Raw genomic sequence first — 15,640 nt, forward strand, 5'->3', positions numbered from 1 at the left:
ATCCTTAATTTACTTCTGGTCATTTTCAAGCCTTTCTGGGACACAAGTTTGCCTAGATGCTCTGATCTGACCTTCCCTCCCACCGTGCCCACTGTAATTTGTTAGAGTTACAGCATCATGACCCTGGCCACGTTAACACAAAATACTCACCACATCTTCTTCGGTCCATGCACAAATATCAAAGGAGGGCAGCAACTGTGTGAGAGATATGAATTGAAAAGAAAACCATCTGACCATTTTTCTCCCCTCCACCCAAATTCTACTCTGGTGGCTGATACTATTCTGTTCCTTTTTCCCTGAAAAGTGCAGGACTTAGGCTGCAACTCATATTGATGTACTAAACCACTGGATTGACACTGATTTTGGGCTAGCTCAAACAGAATGTTGGCAGTGTTAAATTGATCCTGTCCCTCTCTGCAGATAAAATTACCAGCAGATCTCAAACAAAAACAACTCAGGAAGCAAAAGTAAGCCATCTGATGGCAAGGGGCTCTATCTGCCTCTCCTCTTGGTTCTGACACTACAGGAAGGCTTTTGCTATAGTTTTGGTACCACTTGTTTTCTGCAATGAAAAGAATGCTGGGATTATGACTCCCTCCCAAATGATGGATATTTTCTGCAAAAGGAAGGAAAACTTTCACTGGACAACAGTGAAAACAGAATTTGGAGTCTGGCCACTGTAGACTTCTTCCCACCCATGTACAGACAAGTCTCTCTTGGTTTCTGCCACTGCTTTGTAGCTACTCTGGTAAGGCTGGAGGAGTGCAGCACTTCCCAGCCTTCTCCTACATTTTGTTGGATGCAAGATGGTGTTCTTGAAGCACTAGGAAACCATGGAGGAATGGCTGTATGAAACAAAATTCTGGGATGATTTGAAAACAGAGGAGAAGATGTCACTCTAACAGTGATCGCCATTTTACTCATACAAGTATATGGTACCCAAGCATCACCTTCTTGCGCATTTTTATCCAGCTTAAAGGGTTAGCATTAATTGTTGTAGATCTGTATTTGGACAGTCATTGTCTCCCAGAAGATCAATACCATGACGTAGTTGCAAACTCTTTTGATGTAGGTAACAGTGATTTATGAGAGACTCAGCTCAGTTACTCCAGAGCCCCCATGGCTTTGTCACCTCCTTCAGAGAGCCCTGGCACCCCCAGGTTCCCCAGACCCCACCCACAAGCCAAGCATGTCCCCTCGGCAGGCCCCCACCCCGGCGCCTCCAGCTGCACACTAACAGTGACCCGCAGCCTGGGCAGAATGCTGGGGGGCAAAACTACTGCTGGGGGCAACACTTAAGCACATGGAAGGGCAACACCCTCAGGAGGCCGTGAGCTGTGCCTTTTGTAGGCACTTATAGTCAAACAGGCTGGTGCTGCAGCAGGAGCCTGGTATAATAATTTGTACAACTGAAAGATTTACTGCAGAAGTTCAATAATGCATTTTTAGTTGTACAGTGGGTTTTTTCAGCTTTCTTCATGTTTAAATATAACCAGTGGCAAGATAGTTCTGTTGGTTGTTTTTTTGTGTTTTTTTTTTTAATGGGAGAATAAAGGAGAAATGTCACACAGCTAGAAATACAAAACAGTTACTTAAACCAGCAGACAATAAGGAATCTCTTGGAACACCAGCATTTTACACAGTGACACAAATGCATAAAATTTACTGTCAAAATGTTTATTGCAAAATAGAAGTTTGGAACAAAAGAGAAGCAAGGGAAAAGTTCACACCAAAAGAAAGGTTATGACACCAATTGAGGAAATTGAATACATTGTATGATTTCTTTTTGTTTGTTTGCTTTGGTTTTACACCGGAAAATGGAATCCACAGTGTGAATAAAACAAGACATGGTATGTCAAGTGCAATAAAGAGGATAACTGACACTGCAAGATTTTACCACACAGAAGTGTAACATTGCATGTTTCACACAAATGATATATTCAGTTTACAGCACAAGAGTCTTGGCATAGGCATTGCGCTCAGCTTTGCTTTTTCAGAAGGGAAAATAAAGTTTTCTAACACTGTGAAAATATTTTTTCTATTCAAATTCCATCAGTTCAAACCTGAAGTGTAAGTAGCATCGACTTCTACTATTCAGTACAAAACTTCTTCAGTAGTGCAAAAGCAAGAAATGCAGTGGACTATATCTGACTTTAAAAGGCATATGAGTATTTAGCACACAATATAAAATGTTAAAAGAAAGTTGTTGGTTCTACAGTTTTAAAATTAAATCTTCACACATCAGAAATCTCTGTGCAGATTTTACAGTGGACACTAAGTTGAAGTCTGGGGGAAAGGGGAAAGGTCTCTCCTCCAGATTCCTACCAGTGCATTTTAAGGGCTGTGAAAATTACTGAATGAACTTACTTTTTTACCTGAACATTCTACCTAGGACTGTAGTTAAAACCTCTGTCAAGTCAGAGGTCTAATTAAAAACCTGTAAAAGCTGCCTGATTACAGATAAAGGAAGTAGAGCATTAAAGAGACACAGTAACACTGCTCGATACTTAACAGCTATATGCACATACAGAGCTATTGCTACTGCTGAGAGCAATACCCATCATTACTGCATCAGATATTTAACTCAGAATAAACACTTCAAAACCCAGAAGGAAAGGGAACCAACATCTAAGAAAACCTCTGGAATGATAAGCAAATGACAAGCCATGAACATGACTCTGTGACAAGAGGCCAGGCCAGACCTCACCTCTAGAAAGCCCTTCCCATCCAGAGGGGACAAGCACTGTGTCAGGGAGCACACCATGGCTGCCGATGCAGCACACCCACACACCGTACCTTAAGGCACTTGCTACTCCAAGAAATTAGTGATGTCATCATCACAAAAATGACTAGATCAAAAGTTTTCCTTCAGGAAGTCCCATTTCCATTTTTTTTTCACTACTGCTGAAGGAAAAGAAAGAAAGAAAGTCGGGAGTTGGACATCCTGTCTTGGTCCCAGCTGACCACACATCTGTAAGCAAGGCAAAAGTCGATGCTCCCCATTCTTCTCGGAGGCCATTTACCCACCTAAGTTAATGTTTACAGTACAGTAGCCTGGTAAAAACACGAAGTTCAGGCCTGGTTCTTACCTTTTCCCTCCATCAAATGTAATGATATTATTTTACTGCCTTCAGGCCTTATGGAAGACAGAGAAAACTGGGAACCCAAAAGGCCTGGCAAGGCCTAGTGAGCTGAGAGGTGTACAAGGCACAGGAAGGCTTTTGGTGGTTTGTTCTGGCTTTGGCTCAGAGCAGCCAGAGAAATGCCTTCTGGGTTTGGTTGGATGCTTTCACAACCTGACACACTATGTGGCTGTGGACTGTTGTGGAGATTTGTATAACCTGGTGATAAGACAGGCAGAAGATGGACTGGCATACACTGCAGAGCAAAATCAGGTGTGGAAGATGAAATACTCCTCCAACCACACCTGCCCAACAGAGCCATTTTCAAAGGCTTTATCTAGTGAGAAGTGTTTCAGAGGGAGAAACAACACAGCTTGATTCTCATGTATGATAACTGGCTTGTAAATTGGAGATACCTGGTATGAAACTCATCACAGGAAAATAAAAATGCAATTAATACCACTGCTTTTTTAGTAAGCACAGCCATATCCTAAGTGTAACACTATCTCAACTGAGTCAGAAGAGTCTGTCATATTATCACCTTGTCTACAATTCAGAGGTCACCTTTGCTACTTTAAATGTGCAAGGAAGTTTTAGAAGAGCCTAAATTTTGCCTTAATATACTTTAATTTGCTTTGAGAAACAACATGGGGAAAAAGGCAAAAGGGAAAAATTCCATCTTGCTTCATGGAAAAATACTGAAACAAGTAGACAGTAGAAATTACTACAAGCACGTTACAACATTCTGATGTTATTTGCTGATATAAGTTACACCCCTGGGTAAGCACAAAACCTTGAACACAGACTTAAGCCATGTGATGTCTCAACTATGAAAATCTGTGTCATACTACTTTAAAACTATGTTTATTTCTGTAAAGATTAAGGAGTGAATTTACAAATTCAGTTAAAACCCACACAAACATAAACGTGCATGAAGTGCTCCAAGATTGTCAAACACCAAAAAAGTGCAAAATATTAATGCTAGGAACAGATTTTTTCCTTGGATTTTGAATTCAAAATGTACTGAACCAAATTTTGTTTTCAGTTGTACAACACTACACTGCTTACGTGGTACAGTAATTTATGCACAATGATAAGCATCTTAAGACCTAAAGTGCACATATTACATTACACAAATCCATCAAATTTTGCTGAGTGCAAAGTGGCAGTTACAGAAATAGTATCATTGCTGTGGGCCTTAGCAGACGTAGACTTACAAAAATAGTACAAATCTATACTGGAGAAGGCTATTTGTTCTCATTTCCATTTCATTATTTGTCCTTCCAAGTCTCTTTTTCTCCCTAAGATCAGGTTGCTTTGATGGACCTAAGAAGCCATCCCCACCTGAGCCAAAGGAACTTTTCCTTGGGATACTTTGAACATATACTGCATCATTTAAATGATCATTTCATCCTGATAAAAGCTTCTGTATACAAGAGGGTTAAGTTCAGGTCAGTAGATTTTGGAGTGTTTGGAAGAAGGTTAAATGACATCCTGCAAAAACTACGCATCTTTGCCTATGGGCAGGTCTAATCCTGTGCAAGATGAATGGAGTAGGCCAGCTTGAAGTGCAGCACTTGTGCCTTACAGATGACCAGACCAGTGCTGATGCCAAAGGATATAACAATTCTTTCTCATAACCCAAAGAGGTGCCCCCTCTCAAAAAACTCCTTCAAGGAACTTTGTTTTGTTGAGTGAACAGGTAATGATTTCAGGCCTGCTGTTATTTAATGGATCCATTTTTCTCTAAGCTATCCACAAAACACCATAATATGTAGGTTAGAGCTGTGTAACAGGCAAGCCTATAATTAAAGAAGCCACTCAAAAACGTAAGTTTTATAAAAGAAACTCTTCTAGTAATTGAGGATGGAATTTTGATGGCATATTCCCACTACTGCTGAACTACACAGTAACATTTTTCTTTTGAAATGCTGCCCTTCTTCCTTGGCAAATATTTTACAACATCTTCCTTTCTAACCTGCATCTGTGTTCGCACTGGTTTCCCTCCCTCCTTCTGCATCACCACTAAAGGGGTCATCAGGAGAAACATCCTCACTGCTCTCAACATAAGTGCCTGGCAGGCAATTATTGCAGCAGATTGTTACACACTGAGTTTTATGGTAAGCTGTAATAGCAATGACAATACTTTAAAAGTAATGTAGCTGCAAAAAACAGTTATGCAGAGACTCATAAATTCCTGACATTACTGCCAGATTCTACTATGGAGAATTTTACATAAGTCACAGTAGTAGTGCCCAAGCTGAAATGTCACAGTGGCTTCTCTTTGTCCTTTCCTAAGGATGGCACACACCGTTTAGCAGACACAACAGAATCCAAATTTACAGACACCAATTTTTTGCTCTCAGGTACAAGAATAAGTCCATCAAAATTAATGAGGCTTCATGGATTCACATCAACATAACTGAAAATTAGCTTCTAGATCACAATATCTGATAATAGATGCAGAGGTCTGATTGCAGTTTACTTTGCTAGAGTGAATTATATACACATGCACATACACGTGAGGGGGAAAAAAAAAGAACATTTATACAAATCATCTACTAATAGAGATTATCTGGGTTCTGCTGCTATTTGGTTTTTAAACTATATATTTAACTAACCTCTCTCTTCCCCTCCAAGCTTATCTCTTCCTAGAAACCTATTTGTGACTTCCCACAATGCTGCCTTGTAAAAAGCTTTAAATTAGAAACACAGCAATCCCATTCACTACAACAGTAAGAAAGAATGGATGTAGAGAATAGCAAATCTGGAAGTACAAGCATATGCATATGATTGACAATTAAAGGGGTAAGGGAAATGACAAAAAACACAAAAGAAAAATTTGAAGTACATTAATGACATTAAATGCATTGAAGTTTCTCCCAGTGTTTCCAGATCTTAAATTTATCAAGCAATAGTTTCTGTAATCAGGCACTAGGAATTATAGATATAATCATAAAATAATAATAAGCTCAATTAGTTTGGAAATTTTAGTTCCAAATTTCATCAAAGCAGAAATAAGTCAGCACAATAGAAACAAAAACAACGTATCTTTCTACATTGAAATATGCTCAGCCTGGTAAATATCTTTTTTGTTGTTTGTTTGTTTTTCGTTCTTTTACAGGATTTAAACAGACCAAACTGACAGGATTCTTGTTCTAAAACTTTATTGTTTTACTTTGCTAAAATGATTTCAGGGTTAATTCTACAACTTATTTCATTCACTGCTATCATCTGTGTCATCAAAATCATCATCATCATCGTCATCTGACCAGTCGAATTCACTGAAACCCAAAGCCATGTTGATTTTCTTCCCTTTTCTCATAGAGGTGGTTTTAGAAGAATTCTTTTTGGCTTGCATGTTTATCTGCATTCCAGATTGCAGGACAGATCCTGCTTGATTCAGAGAGAAGATATCCCCAAAGCCCGTCATCATCAAGGCCTTCAGACTTTGGTTCATGCCAGCTACCTCCCCGTTACTTGTTGCTGTGATCTGACATGACATCTCTGCACTGTTTGACTCCTCTGTTTTAGATTCAAAGTAAGACTCCTGAGACATTCTTGCAGCAAGAGGTAAGAAAAACTATTTAAAGGAGGAAAGGACAGAGCAAAAGTGAAAGTTAGAACCAATTTAAAAATCAAGGAAAAAGACACCACCAGATTAGTCAGCAATCAACAGAAAGAATACGATTAGTGAATCTAAACACGGAGGTCAAGTAAGAATTCATTAAAACAGATAGCGTCCTTATGGGGTCATTGTTCTTAAACCAAAGTGCAAAATCACTGAGTGGTAAACCAAAGTGCAAAATCACTGAGTGGCATGGCAAGAACCACAGGCAACAGAGCTTTCATGACAAAAGAAGGTTCAAACTCCTCAATCCTTCATTTTGTACAGCGCAAAACAGAATATGACATTTCCCAAACAGGTGGACTGGTTCCAAGGCAATTGGAGTTGCTTAATTCAACCTTTCAGAATTGAAGAATAAATCAGGTTAAGACCAGAGAACCCAAACAAGCTCTGCAATTTGATGCAGAAGTAGCAGCCCCTAAATATCAGAAATGAAAGCAGCAGCAGACTGGTTTTGAGTGTATGCTCAAAAGGAGAAAAAGGGTCAGCCTGCAACAGCCACAATCAGAAATGAGTCTCTCACCAATGCAAAGGACAGGAGAACAGCCCTCCAGCCTGCACCAGCACCACATCTTCAGAAGCCATCCCAGGGACCAGTAGGCAGGGGAAGAGGGGTGGTTTTGGTCAGCCTGTCAGCTTCTTCAGTTTTGGTTTTTGTTGTTTGGGTTTTTTTTCTTCTTTTTTGCCTCTTTTTTTTTTCTTTAGTGGTATCAAGAGACATCCATCAATTGGTTGTACAACATATTAAATTTCTACTAATCTTCACCTACAGATAATGGCATTCTCCTGACCCAGTCTGTTTGTAGTAACAAATGAAATATGCCTTTTTCAGCTAAATGATTAATGCCTCTTCAGAGTGGCCAGGCTAGTAACCTCTGTGACATGTTTGCCTGTGCTTCACAGGGAATAAAACTCAGGAGTTTCACCCTAAATTAAACTACCTACTTGTCTTGGGGTGTTGAACTGAGACACCACTAAAACAACAGCAAAGGAACTGTGTGTCAACACCTGCACTAGCCCTTCTTTCCAAAGCACTTGTAAAACTACTTACCCAAAATTCATGGGTTTTCATATGTTTTTTAACCTAATCAGAAAACTGACTGAAGAATCAATGGCAGTTGATCACAATAGGTTACAGGGGTGATTATGGTGATGCTCTGGTATGTAACACAAGAGGCTTTGCAGCCAGGGTTGCTCAAAGAGTGACCATTTCTTGGTAAAACCACATACATTGACTAATTTATTATCATTAAGAGACTGTATCTGTCTTCTGTTCCACTTGAGCTTTCCCTACTTATACAGACTTACTATTTGCATTGTGGTTAAGTAGTGATCAGGGTTTAAAAAACAAAAATAAAACTAAGAAGTTGGGATGATGAAATGCCCTAAGTGCTCTTCATGCATCTTACCACTATGTGATGAAAAAACCTGCAGCTGGGCTTCTATATGCCTGGCTGTACAAAACCCCCCAGTTATACCATCAACACTGTGCTAGTTGGATCAAAGATCACCAAAAGCTCTTCCTGATAAAAAGAAGGAATCTTTTAAAAACAAGACCTAGTACACAGCACACATGCTTCATTGCCAAGTAGTTATAGTCACTTTAGATCCACAGAAGAGCATCCCCTTACATATGGCAAGGATTCCCTACAAAAATCAACAAAGCTGCAAATCAGCTTTTCACTAAAACATCTTTCTGGGTCTGTTCAATGTGTGAGAGTGGGCAAGCTGTGAATGGCTCATTTTGCGAGTTATAATCACTTTACTTCCTCCATATTTTGCCATCTCGTTATCTGGAGAATTTAAAGAGTTTGTTGGGACAGGACATGCCTTAAGTGACACACTACATATGACGACTATCAGAAGAGACCCTCAGAAATGGCTGGGATCCACTAATCTCTTTAAATTTCACAGTTCTTAAATGACCACCTGCAGGTACAGGGCATCACAAGTGATATATGGACTTCATGCCTTGCTCACTGTATTCCTCTAAATAAGATATTCATCCTACCTACATAACACTACCCTCATAAAGTCAAATCTTATTTCAAGAGTAGTCTCCCATTTCACTGCTATGGATGTATTTTACTCCACCAAAATGCTCCAGATTTCCTTGTGCTAAAGGCTCTCGGAGAGCCGCACAAAAGAATTTGCGGATAGGTCTCAAAGTGTCTGTTGCGTAAGGTGCAGTAGAAATATGGTCAAAACAAGATCAGGGAGAAATGCACAGAAGCATTTCTAAACATTGGCCTCATCCTTCCCTCATGTTGAAGTGTGTGAAGCTACTTACTCTTTGGAGCAGGAGCAGCCTGCATAGTTACCTATCATGCAGGATGAAGCTTCTAACAATCCTACGACACTGGAGAATCAAGTGGCAGAGACAGCTTCACTGTTCTCCTGTCACTTGGTTCAAGTTTCTACTCCTGCACACCACTGCTGGCCTCTGGTCTTTGCTGCAGAGCCAAGTGAACAGGTGACTGCAGAACACAGAGCAGAGACAAGAGTACCGGCTAAGACACAATGAGGCCTCGTGTTGGCTAAGGACCAGGCTTATGCCTAGTGGGAACTCTAAGATGTGTCACAGCTCTGGCTGCCATATCTTTATTCTAGTTTTTAAAGTCAAGGTAGTTTAAAGTCAAGCACTACAGCTCCTTGTTGTAACCCTCTAGTTTGATGCTGCTGAGCAGACCCTGCCTGGACTAATGGAGGAAGAAAGATGCTTGACTCCCAAGGAATACAGCTTTCAAACAGAATTCCCAAAGATATTTTGCAAATTAATTACAGCTATGAATTTACAATATAGTTGTATGTGTAACCAGTGCTATGAAAAAAAAAAACAAACCAACAAAACCAACAATCCTGCTTGAACAAGCTCTTTTTTTGCCAGTATGTCAATTTTTTTCCAATAAAAGGGTTTTTTAAAATATATGTTCTGTGTAACAGTTCACTTAAGATGTATGGAAAAAACAAACCTATATTTCTCTATCAGAAGAAATTGTATTTAAATGCAATAGGAGAGTTGGGTTAATACTATGCAGAAAGACAGTTCATGCTTAGCACAATAGGCCTTAGCACAATGCTTTATTCTTGCAGCAATGCCAGCTCTAAGTGAAAAGTACAAGTCATAAGCAAGTATAGCATAAAAAAACCCTAGGGCCTTGCTGGTGAAAAGGTTTGCTCATTAAGGCTGTGTCTCATGCTGTGCTCAGGATAGAGGATGGCCCACAGCTCAGTTACTGGAATCTTGCAAGTGTTAAAGCAGGCACACAGATATCCACTGAAAACATACAGAATCTGCACACAGGAAAACATTTATCCTCCATGATTTCATTACTGCATGTTCACAGCTGGAACATAAATGCAACTTCATTCAAAGAACAGCAATAAGCTATGCCTTTAAAACAAGTCATATGTAAATGGCTGGAATCAAGGTTATAAGTAGGATAAAATTGAGCATAAGAAAAATCATATGTTACTGCAATCTCAATTTGGTATTTGTTTTAGCTAGTATTTTGAAAACAAGTAGGTATCACAGTCATTTTTTTAAACAACTCTGTTGTCATACGTCTCGCCATGCACTATGCCCTGTGGTCCTCCCTCTGCCAATCAGTGGTTGAAGAGCATAGTATTTAATTAAGAAATTCAAGATAATGCAAGGAAGGTTGTTTGTTCAATTTACTAATAGCAATGTGGGAATTCTACCAGCTGGTAACTGGCCAGTCAAAGTCATGTTAACTATAATTATGAACAAAACCTTAAATTAATATTCCAAATTTTTCCCCCCTTTTCACAGAATGGGAATTTGCTTCTTCTCAAAAAAAAAGAACAGAAACAAAAAAAATCTGTGGTTTTTTCATGACGTGTGAAATTTCACAACATGCCTTCTGGAACATACAAATGATTCTTACATTTAAGACCAAATCTTGCAACCTATGAAGTCAGCAACGTTTTAGTTGAAAAAAGAATTTATTGAATGTAAACTACTTCGAAAGCTGAAAACTCTAAATAAATCAATTGGACACTACTTAAAATGCCCATGTCACAATATGAACAATCATATGTGGTATCTAATGTATTAGGTGAAATTAAAAAATATATTGTTATCTGGAGTGATGCAATAAAATTGGCCCAAAGGAACAGCTAAAAACAGGAGCACTACTTCCTTGGTATCTTGAGATTTACATAGATAAAGCTCCAAATACTTCTGACACAAGATGAAAGGTTGAATTATTGTCTACTTACAGGAGTATTTGATTGTTCAGTTAACTTCTGCTCCCACATCTTCAAACGTCTCTCCCGTTCCTTTAGTTCCTGCTCTTTAAAGCTCAGATCACGCTCCAGTTTCTTTAGTCTCTCTAAGGTTGCCTCAATTTCACATCTGCACGGAGACAATTTGTTACGTCTTGTCTTTTCCTGACAGATATAAATTGTTCATAATTCCCACTTGAATGTTAATTAAATGTGAAAGGCTGAAAAGTACAATACTAACTCAAGCAGTTCATTTAATTACCAAATGCAAAGTCTTTCACAGCTTTAGGAACAAATGGTAATGTTTATACTTCAGAACAACCATAATACCTTCAGTTGAAGAAAAATAACATTTAAAAGAGTAAAATACCATATAACAAAAACATTTTGAAAATGAAAATGCCTTCTTTTCTCCAACATCATGAAACATGAGCTGATCCATAAAGAAACTGCATTAAGAACTGGTAATGGGACAAGAATTAGCAACACAATACAGGCACAGTCCAAGAAGCCTATCTGTCTGGGTTTATAACTTGACTATAAGTACTATTTCGACTTACACTCAAAATGCACAGAAGCATTTTGTGGGGGAATGTTTTCCCCACTTACCTTCCTGTTTCTTTAGGTGAAGATAAAATAGCGAAAACACAAACTGTGATATGAGCCAGCCCTGCAAATGGTTACAAATAAAAGCTTCTCAAGTTTGTGAAAAGGATTTGGTTTGCTTTTCTCCCCTTCTCACTATTCATCCCAAGTTATGAAAAGTAGGAAGGGCAGGAAATGAAGGCAGTACTACATTCATTCATATCTGCTTTCAAAGTTGCAGATACCATCTTTATTTGGTTTCACTGCACATACCTCCCTTAACAAAGTAGTTCCCTTTGACATAATTTCTGAGGGATGGTATATTTTAAACACATGAACTGAACTGTTCTTGGAAAAGAGTTTAACAAATTTTTCACTACATAAAAACACAAAAGGTGAACAACAATTCTCTCACCAAATTCAGACATATTTTGCTTGTGGGGAAACCAAAGAAAAATCTCCAATTAGTATCAGAGGTTGTACTTGCATTTAACATTTCTGTGCCTGTTTGGGCGACTGTGCATTGCCTGCCACCTGTATCCTGACAGTTGTGGGAAGAGTCAATCACAGTGTTTTGTTTTTCTCCTTGAAAAAGTGAGCTCTTAAGAAGACAAGAGATCCTAAAGAGAGCTCCAAAGATAGCTATTTGGACTCTGCAAATATTTTGCTCATCCTTCCACGTTATTTTTCTTGTGTTAACACACTGTGAACAAAACATGCTCCTTCTGATGTTTTCAAAAAGAAAGTAAAAGGACTAACAGAGTTGTCATTCCTATTTTGGGTCGAGAAAGAGAATTACTTGTTTCTGTAAATCTCCCATCCTGGCATGGAATGATTAAACTCTTCCCCACTAAAAGAGTTCAGCCTCACAATGTGAGAAAAAAGCATACCCAAGGTGTCTATTTAAACAAATCAAATAATAGAAATGTTCCAAATTTTATGGATTTCTCATTTTGATAAGACACCTCTGTCAGAGAATAATGCTTACAAAGTACAATGAAAGGATTCAGAGCTAGAATAACCAGCAAATCCCACTGCAAACTTTACCACCATGCTTAATTCTACTGCAAAAATCAGCCACCTGGGGGAAAAGACATTTATCACACTTGAGTCCTGCTGAGTGAGCTGTTCTATGTGGTGGTCAGAACAAATACCCCTCATAATTATCATGCTTCAGATTTCAAGAAAAATTCTCTATCATATTTAGGCATGCATAGATTAAGACTGACCCCTGTGCTGGGTAGAAAGTGGTCACACATCATAATAAAGAGAGAACAAGGGAACGAACTAAAAGACACTGGACCGAAGGTCAGAAAGTGACTCCTCCCCAGACACCCATATTCCTCATGAACCCTTTCTGTCAGGTGCAACACATACTATGCTATCTACTGTGGAAACTACAGAGCAATTTGAGGGCAGTTGCAAGCACTGCTTTTCTTAGTTTGTCTCTCATCATCGCTGCTACTTACACACAACACTATAATTTTTTAAATATGTAAATTACATTCTCTTTTAAAATCATATTATGTGCTAGGGGAGTCCTGGTAACAATAGTTTTCTCTATGTCAAAAGTCTATTTTGTACTGTAATTATCTCTCTTCATTAGACAGAAACTTCTCTTATAATAAAAGGTCAGTCTGCAAAAACAGTTGCATTCTGAAAAATAATTCCACTGCATAATGAAACTGTGTAATTAAAAAGAAAGCTACTGTACATTGCCCAGTTAATGAGTCTTACTCCATAAATGAAGCAGCTTGAAACATTATACGTGGTAGGACATGTGGATTTGTTTGCTTCTGTAGTTCTGCAGTGTGAATTTACTGGTTTTTCTAGAATAATTTCATTCCGTGACACTGAAGAACAAATACTGCATTGCTAGAAACTATAATGATAAACATTCAAAGATTAAAAACCATGACTGGAATTTGTTTATATATCTTGAATTGCTACTAGTACACTAATATAAGTATCACTAATAAACTATTTCAATCATTGGAGCAGCCACTCATGGGGAGAGGATGGAAGGAGAGATGCCGTTAGTATATGTGACTAAATGCAGACAAATGTGATCTCTCACTGAATTGGAACACCATTACTTCTACAGTAATTTTTTCTGACTGTAATACAAGTGACTTCAGAAAGGACTCCAAAAAGATCACAGCACATGAACTTAAACATAGGGCAGACCTAAGCAACTTGGGAATAAGGCAGTGCCCCTGTTTTATTAATAATAAAAATGTGCCAAACATGTGCGGAACAGTTAGGAAAGAAGACACTGAATTATTTTAAGGCAATACAGAATGAACAGAAAAAAATGTGATATTAATATAAAAATTAACACCAGAAAAAGTTGCAAATAAGATTGCATTGTATAGACAAGTCAAAGCATCATTGGTACTATCAACTCCAGCAGTCATGTATAGACTCACTCTCAGTTTCCATACCAGCCAGTCACTGATACTGACTCCAGTTACTTGCCGTTATAGCTACAATTTTGGCATGTCTATACAAAAAGAACGTCAGCTTGCCTTTTCTTAAGAGTGGGGCAAAATGCAATCCAGCTTGTCTGAGCTTTGATTTGCTTTGGTAAGTGCAGTATCCTTGTGAAAATGCAGTATCTGGATCATTAATTCAGAGGTCCCTCAAAGGAACAAGCAAAATTTTTGCTTTTCCCTACCCACCCTTCTTCAGGGCTCTGATATTCAGGCTTCATTAAAATTCCCTATTTTGTGGTAAAACGTCTCATTCTTTCCCCACTTCTTGTTCCACTATATCTATGCAATTCACTATTGGATAAAAAAACATGGGGAAAAAAAAAGCAATCAGTAAAAGCAAAGATTTTTCAATGCAGAAGTTAAAACACATTAAACTTCTGTGCAATTGTTTTTAGTAATAAGCTTAACTTTTAATAATAAACTGTTTCTTTTAGTTTATCCTTTTGGGATCACTTTATGCATCTTTCTTCTACTTCAGGTGGCAGATTTTTTGCATACTTTCTGTTTACTTGTATAAACATTAATGAAAGCTTCCATACAGACATGGGTTTCGCATCAGGGCAGGAAGCTGTTACCAGAATTTGGATAGAAGTGCACCCCTCCAGTTCCACACAAGTGCCCACATGATTTGTGCTCTTTCACTGTGTTTTCATTTCAGCTCAATTCAAAAATCAGCTTTCAGGCAAATCATGTCCCATCATGAATTTTTCTCTCCCATATTTCCTTGTCTCCAAGTAATTTGTTTTTCCACAAAAAATGCCACATTTATTTTTAACACAAGTCTCAATAGTAAGAAGTTTTTTCATTATTTGAAAGTACCAAAGAGCTTTGTGCTGCTACATGGCTTTTCTTTCACACCTTTTCTGACATCCCTCATCTTAGAAATTTAGGAGTGTCAAAACAAAATTTGCAAGAAATACTTGGACCACTTAAGTCAAACTTCAAGATATAAACTGGTTAAGTAAAACAATGTTTGTTACCAAATGTCAGCTAGTACAGCTTTTATTTTCCTTTATTGGCAAGATTCAAGCAGTTATTCATTTCTCCTAAAGCCATTTGAGTACTTGCTAATCTTTTAAATAGTTTTATTACATAGGGGTGTATAGGTGCATAGGTGCTTATACACCCCCACACTAGGGTGTGCTTCTTTTTCCAACCCTCCTTGTACCGTCTGCTGTCAAAGCCACAACGTGATGCTCAGGGTCTGCATCAACAACAGTGGCCATGAAGCCTGGGCACTTCAAATACCGCTGTTGGTCCCATGGCCCCAGCCTGGCAGCGCCTGCAGCAGCAGCAGCAGAGCAGCAGCGCAGCAGCAGAGCAGCAACAGCAGAGCAGCAACAGCAGCGACAGCAGAGCAGCAGTGCAGCAGCAGAGCAGCAGCAGTACCAGAGCAGCAGCAGCAGCAGAGCAGCAGCAGCAGCAGCAGAGCAGCAGCAGAGCGGCAGCAGAGCAGCAGCAGAGCAGCAGCAGAGCAGCAGCAGAGCAGCAGCAGAGCAGCAGCAGCAGAGCAGCAGCAGCAGAGCAGCAGCAGCAGCAGAGCAGCAGCAGAGCAGCAGCAG

General features: G+C 38.9%; 1 protein-coding gene across 2 annotated transcripts in view; it reads right to left on the reverse strand.

The window, feature by feature from the left end:
* Window positions 1-15,640, reverse strand: part of MAP3K20 (mitogen-activated protein kinase kinase kinase 20) — a 90,063-nt gene that overhangs the window by 22,782 nt on the left and 51,641 nt on the right. Inside the window, exons 11-12 of one of the 2 annotated variants that reach the window (XM_015634726.3) lie at window positions 10,993-11,128; window positions 151-195 (exon numbers count right to left, since the gene is read on the reverse strand). In XM_015634726.3, coding sequence (XP_015490212.1) covers window positions 151-195; window positions 10,993-11,128 — 181 coding nt within the window. Of the gene's footprint in view, window positions 1-150; window positions 196-1,656; window positions 6,706-10,992; window positions 11,129-15,640 lie in introns of those variants that run through there. The other variant, XM_015634728.3, reaches the window with a different exon arrangement.

Source organism: Parus major, chromosome 7 (assembly GCF_001522545.3).
Source record: "Parus major isolate Abel chromosome 7, Parus_major1.1, whole genome shotgun sequence".
In the NCBI taxonomy this organism is placed as follows: Eukaryota; Metazoa; Chordata; class Aves; order Passeriformes; family Paridae; genus Parus; species Parus major.